This window comes from Urocitellus parryii, chromosome 5, assembly GCF_045843805.1.
Source record: "Urocitellus parryii isolate mUroPar1 chromosome 5, mUroPar1.hap1, whole genome shotgun sequence".
NCBI lineage: Eukaryota > Metazoa > Chordata > Mammalia > Rodentia > Sciuridae > Urocitellus > Urocitellus parryii.
Genome location: NC_135535.1, coordinates 94,923,934 through 94,930,943, shown reverse-complemented (window position 1 = coordinate 94,930,943; position 7,010 = coordinate 94,923,934). Strand labels below are relative to the sequence as shown.

The 7,010-nt window shown below is 34.7% G+C and overlaps 1 protein-coding gene across 1 annotated transcript; it reads right to left on the bottom strand.

The window, feature by feature from the left end:
- Positions 1 to 493: 493 nt before the first annotated feature.
- On the bottom strand, positions 494 to 1,171 carry Smco3 (single-pass membrane protein with coiled-coil domains 3). Its single transcript, XM_026414156.1, has one exon. It carries the CDS (start codon positions 1,169 to 1,171, stop codon positions 494 to 496), a length of 678 nt encoding a protein of 225 aa, XP_026269941.1.
- Positions 1,172 to 7,010: the final 5,839 nt, after the last annotated feature.

The window sequence follows — 7,010 nt, the reverse complement described above, 5'->3', positions numbered from 1 at the left end:
TAAATCTAATGGTTAAAAAATATGGTAGCATTTCTATTTTATTTTATTTGGTTTGTATCTAGCCAGAAGTTCTTTAATATGCCTCCTTAGTATTAAGTGATGTTTGAAGCTAGTGGTAGACATGAAAGTTTCTGCATTCAATGTAAATGTTAAGGATTTTGACTGGAAAGTAAAAAAGAAAAAAGAAAAAAGCAATTCTTACACCTGCTGCTCTGTGATGACATTTACTCCTATGTAGAGCTGGTAGAATAGGGTGAGAAAACATCCTGGGAGATATACATCTTTTACCTCACAGGTTCTAGCACCAGCTGATCCAGTCATTCATTATTTGTGCAAAACTCAAGATTAATCTAGTTTTAACATCTCCAATTTCCTTTTCTGAACTCTTTATCCCATTTATATCCATATTGAAAACATATGGAAAATCAAAGAAGCAAATGCTGTTATTAAGAGGGAAGCAAAAAAATATTCCAGTGGCAAACCAAAAGGTTATTCATTTCATTTGGTGTTTGACAATATCTGTGACCTCAGTAATGGCATGATGATATTTTTCTGAGGCTGACTTGAATTCCACCAGATGCTTCTCATAACTTTTGATGGCTGCTTGAAGTTGTGTTTTCTCCACTGCTCCCAGGATGGCTCGGAAGATCATATCTATGCCAAGGCCAAGAACAGCAATTCCAATACTACCGAGGAGAGAAGCACCAATTTGAGCTAACACAGTGACCAACTTGTTAATTATGCCAGTTGTCACATTTGAGCCCACGAGTTTAACAGCCACTGCACTGGCTGCAGATGTAGCTTCTCCCAGAATGACTGAAATAACCTTTTGTACGATTGCAATCTTCTCTGTTTCCCTTTCCTTAATATCCTGAAGTTTTCTATACAAGGTTGGTTCTAGTTTTTCTTTTAGTGCTTCATCAACCTTTTGCAGTTCATTTTGGATATTCATTATGGCTTGGATGATGATGTCACAATTTTCTTTGATAGTCCCATCTCTCTTCATTTCGGTGGAGGCCAGTGTGCAGCCCAAGTGTGTATTTAGAACCCCTATCAGCTTATTGGTGGCATGGAAGCTGTCAGATAAGCAGTCAAGGAGCTGCTGGTGAAGCCGGTTTACTTCCTGCCGCCTCCTTGGGTTCTCTGGATAGAGGAAGTCACTGTGAGCCATGTTTCAAGTATGATCTCTGAAAAAATAAAATAACATATCTTCACTAAAGGTCTTGAAAAATATCTGCTGTGTGAATCTGATCAGGAAATCTTACTTCATGCATAACCAAGTATCCATATATTACCTCAAGAATTCCTCAGAAAACTCAATAGAGTTTTTAAAGCAATTTTTATGAAACTTGGAGTCAGTGTATGGAAAATATGGCAGCAGAATATAGCTCATTAATACTTAGATTAAGGCATTAGGTTTTGTGGTGTTGGGAGTATTCTCTAGATAGAGAATATTCATGTTTATCAAGCATCTGATATTAATAAACAAACATGATTTTTCCAGGTAATATTTAAGAACTTCTCTTTGAAACAGAATCCAACTCAGAATGGTAGCTCTTTATATAAGGGCTTCTTAATTTCCCACTCCTTTAGCATCTACAATGAATGTATTTTCCATGTTGATTTTTTTCTAATATTTAAGGTTAAATTACTAGGGCAAAAGAACATTAAGATCTCTGTTTAGAGGGCTACTGATATGATTTTTGTGTTTCTATGTTTGGTTATCTTCATTTAAAATATTCAAAGCTCTATATCTCTTTATGGGCAATTTATTTTCTAAACATGGGATATTAGAGGCACCTCACATATAAAATTATAATCTTTAAAAAGAATTCCTCATAAGATTATAACCCAAGGCTTTGGCTTAAAATTTAATTTGGGGAGACGATGGGCACCATGCAGAGGACAGTGTAGTAATGGGAATCTGTTTGCAAAACTTATAGATTAAATCTTTAAGTGGTTCATATTGTACTTGGCTATCAGTAAGATTAGCTAGAGTTAGTGTTAGAAGATAATGCCTTCTTACAAAAGTATTAAAGTAATACAATTACACTATACAAAAATATAAACCAAATAGGAGACTTCTTGTGTTTGTACTTAACAGTACCATTTAGACAAAAAAGGAAAATGCATACTCCTCTGAGATTATTTGGGTGAGAAATCTACCTTCCTATGTACTTGGCACTTTTTTTAATTTTTCTTTTTTAATTCAGGAGAAATCAAAGAAAAAGCAGCCCTTTATTTATGTTGAGCAAACATCTGCTTAATTTGGGTCTTATCTATGTATTCCAGAAACTTGGTTCTTAATGTGGACATGGGAACCCTAGAAGTGTGAGATGAAGGAATGAAGATTATTTTTTTCCTCTAGAGAAAGTAAATATGAATATAATCAAAATTTCAAGTCATGAGGATATAATTTGAAAATTTAAAGGAAGAACATTTTTAAAAACTAGGAATATAAAATAGCCATTTATATGTAAGATTTGGAAAATCTTTAGGAGCTCCCTGGTAGAATGGTGATAAATCTTAAATTCACTTTTATCTAGATATTCTCTCTCTCCCTCTTTTACACACACATGTGAGTTAAACATGAATTTCTGCTAAATAACATCTGGAAAATTTCCTAATTCATTTCCATTTTTAAAAATTGCTGGCTGAGGACATATTAAATATTACCCAAACTTATCAATGGGTTGCAAATTGCAATTCCAAAAACACAAATTTAGACTTTGATTTCTCCTTTTTTTTTTCCTATGAATTTTCCATGAACTTTTTTTTAAGCTCTTGATTTTCAGATCTTATGGCAGAAAATTCTAGTTTCCAACTTTGAATTCAGAAGATTACCCTGCATCCCTATTCAGATATTTAGGTGGGAGGGTCTTATTATTCTGAAAAAGTGGAAAATATCTCTAGCAGCTACCATATGTCATCATATGAACACAGATCTTCTAGAAAAGGTGTGTGCATCTGTCTACCTCAAGATAAATGGAGATGGGAATTGAAATACTGAAAATATTGAATTAGAGTTTGGACAGGTGAAATTAGAAGGGCCTGGCAATTTATTTATAAGCAATTTATTCCTTTTTTTTATTTTGAGATATGGGGGTCTTACTATGTTGTCCAGGCTGGCCTCCAACTTCAGGCTTAAATGATCCTCCTGCATCACCCTCCCCTGTAGCTGTGATTACAGGTGTGTGCTAACACACGCTGCACAATTTATAATTCAGTAACAATTGGTAAGTTAAAATTATAGGAGCCATTGTGTTAGAATAAGCTCTGTATTAGGCTCCAACAATAAGACTAAAAAGCAGAGAGTAGTGTAAAGTAGTATGCTACATTGCTGGTGGGACTGCAAATTGTTGCATTCCCTCTGGAAAGCAATATGGAGATTCCTCAGAAAACTTAGAGTGGAACCACCATTTGACCCAGTTATCCCACTCCTTGGCATGTACCGAAAGGGCTTAAAATCAGAATACTACAGTAATACAACCACATCAATGTTTATAGAAGTTCAGTTCACCTAGGTGCCTTTTAACAGATGAATGGATAGAAAAAATGTAGTTTATACTCATAATGTGGTTCATATTCATAATGGAATATTAGTCATAAGAAGAATGAAATTATGGCATTTGCCTGTAAATAGATGGAACTGGAGACTATTATGCTAAGTGAAATATGCCAATCCCCCCAAAACCCCAAAGCCAAATGTTCTCTCTGATATACAGATGCTAACTCACAATAAGCGGGGTTTGGGGATGGGGGGAAATAGAAGTTCACTGGATTAGACAAAGGGGAATAAGGAGAAAGGGAGGGGGATGGGAATACGAAAGACAGAATGAATCAGATGTAACTTTCCCGTGTTCATATATGAATACATAACCAGTGTAATTTCACATCATGTACAACCACAAAAATGAGAAGCTATTGATACTCCACGTATGTATGATGTGTCAAAATACATTGTACTGTCATGTATAATTAAAAAGAACAAATAAAAATTAAAAAATAAAAAGGACAAAAGAAAAAAGGTAGTATGCTAGGCTCCATAAAGCAAAAGAAGAAAATCTTTGCTGTCTTAGAATTTCTAATTATGTTAGGAAGTTAAGATAGATTTATGACTACAGTTGAAAGTAAGGTGTCAGAAAATTATAGATAGTATTTGACTTGTGCAAATTTAAAATTTCAAACAACCTGCTCTTTAATGTATCTTGACACATTGATTAGATAGAGACCTTTGGTCATCCAGGGAAGGTTAACAGTTTGTACTCTTTCAAATTGATAAATATGTGCTTGATAATTAAGAGGAGGTTAGACACCACATGGAGAACCATAGTTCGCAATGTGCAGTGAGTGTCTTCATTATTGTCTTTAAAAATTTAATTCTAGGTGTTTGGGATTGTGGCTCAGCGGTAGAGCGCTCGCCTAGCATGTGCTTGAGGGCCCTGGGTTCTATCTTCAGCACCACATAAAAATAAAATAAAGATATTGTGTCCAACTACAACTAAAAAATAAATATTTTTAAAAAAATTTAGTTCTAAATCCCAGATTGATTATTCCACTCAGCAAAGGAAAAGCCCTGAAATTAATTGAAGTCACTCTTCTTAAAGATCATATTATTACTCAGGCAAGCTTCAACTGATGTCTTATAGATGATGTGTAATCCTGTCCCTGAGAGGAGATCTGGCTCATGTACTTACCCCCCACCTTGTTTGATTTTCAATCATAACCTGGGGACTTTTGAAGTTATAGGCATTATCAGGTAGCTCATGGTATATTTAACCCAGCCGTGATTAACTACACTTTTGTATGGCAAATTTTAACTTTTATATAATTTTAGTTCTCATATGATGGTGCTTTCTGTCAGTGAAAAAAATTCTGTTTGGGGAGTTACCATCACTTCTGCCCAGAGTTTATACTGATATTTTACCTAAGCCCTCCATGAAATACGTTCTCTAGTGTCTAGGAGCAGCGGGCTGAGGAATGGCTGACCAGCAGGTGGCGCTCTTATTTTGGGGGATTCTTATTTCACCTGAGTCTCTTCTAAAGCAATTGCGTTTTCTCTAGCTGTCTACGTTTGGGTCCTGGGTGAGTAAATTTTATCTAATAAGAGAATTCTGTTGCTAAAACAAAGTTTTGACTTCTCATTTCATAAAAATTATAGGGAAATAAGTCCCATAGTGCTGAAACCTGTGGTCAGCGTGCCTTAGGAAATTAAAATGGAAACAAAGATTAGCTTGAAATGGGTGCTAAATTGGATTCAGCCTTGTCAATTTTCTTTTTAATTGAGAAGTAAACGTTCAAGATTAAAAAACATATAGAACTGAGCAGAAGTATATTGGTGATTGTGTATACAAATAAGGTTGACTTAGTGATAGTAGATAGTTGATTTAATTTTCAAGAAAGGAACCACATTATAAGATGAAAATGATTGTCATATTTTCGAATAAAACTTTTTAGGATACTTTTGTGGATATAACAGTGGTGCTTTTTGAGGTTTTACGGTTCTCCAAGCTGTCACCATTCTTCACTGTGCCCTGCTACCATGGAAGTTTAGATTACTTGGGAGTTTGGAAATAGAGTATAAACACAGAAGGCTTACAGAAGAAAATAACAACTAATATCTAGTTCTGAGCTTTATTTAATTCAAACTAAAACCATGGCCTCTAATTTAAAACAAAAATTAATCATGATGTATGATATACTTTCTGATGTAAATTCTTTTAAAGAATATTTCTGACCAGGAAGCAATAATATTCCTAACCAGAAAGCAAATGTCAGGGTTACTCATCAGTTTACCAGATGTTTGTGAAGTCTCTACTATGTGTGTTGAAGATATTCCTTACCCTCAAGAAGAGGAACACAGAAAATGTCCAGTATATGGTTTAAATATATGGTTTAATTTAGAGAGTAATAAAATATGGTTTAATTTAGAGAGTAATAAAATCTCTATACAGTAACTAGTCTGAGTCCACATTCATTCTTTCACAGACACCAAGTGCCACTATTAACATTAAGATAGAAGAAAATGTCCCTATCCATGTAAGCAACACACACGCACACAAGTGTCCTTTCATCCTTTATCCTTTCTGAAATTGATGTCATTACTCGTCTTCTTCTGTTACTTAGTCTTAGAAGATGTTAATTTTCTTCCTTCCTTGGTATCTTTGGACAAAATCACATGTGCGCACACATGTGCGCACACACACACACACACATACACACAAACAATATGCCATGGGATCTTCTTGTAACAGTTCTTACTTTGTTTATGGCTAGGATTCAAAGTGAATCATTATTACAAAATCCCTGTAATACTGATGATCCAAGTATCATATCAGTACTGAGAGAAATGTCCAGATTATTTACCTTGCTGTGTTCCTGAGCCCGTAGTTCCAGCAGTTAGTTGTTGGGGAATGTTGTTGTAGGGCTCTTCCATCTGGTTTCATCTGGATGCTTCTGGTGGAATGTGATGACTTATAGGCTTTTCTAGTCCCTGCTGGGTCCCTCTGCCTGTCTGGTTTATAGGCTGCATCTGAGGGCTTATCTCAGAATTCTTCTATTTCCTATGTTAATATAAACAGTACATATCAAATAATGTAATTTGAAAGATCAATGAAGTGGTAAACTTAATAAGTTTTCTATTCTCTCATGAACTTTATACTATTGAAAGGTGCTGCACAACTGAACTATTTCAATTCATTAGAGAAGATGGCCTTTTGGTTTCAGCTGAGATTTTGGGATTTCATCTTGTCAGTTATTTTAGATATTAAATTTCTTTTATCTTCTGTTGCATTTGTACCTTTGTCTGTTGCTGGTTGCTTTGTTTAGGCTCTCAAGAGTTATAAATTCAGATATAGCCACTGTATTTTTTTAGAAAATTTGATCATCTTTTAATTTAGGAGTTCTGCCATTTATTGCTTTTTCTTATTGTAATGAATTATCTTGTCAACATAGAACCTTAAAGACCAACTTGATTCTTTTCCCTTAAAAACATAGATCAGAGACTTTCA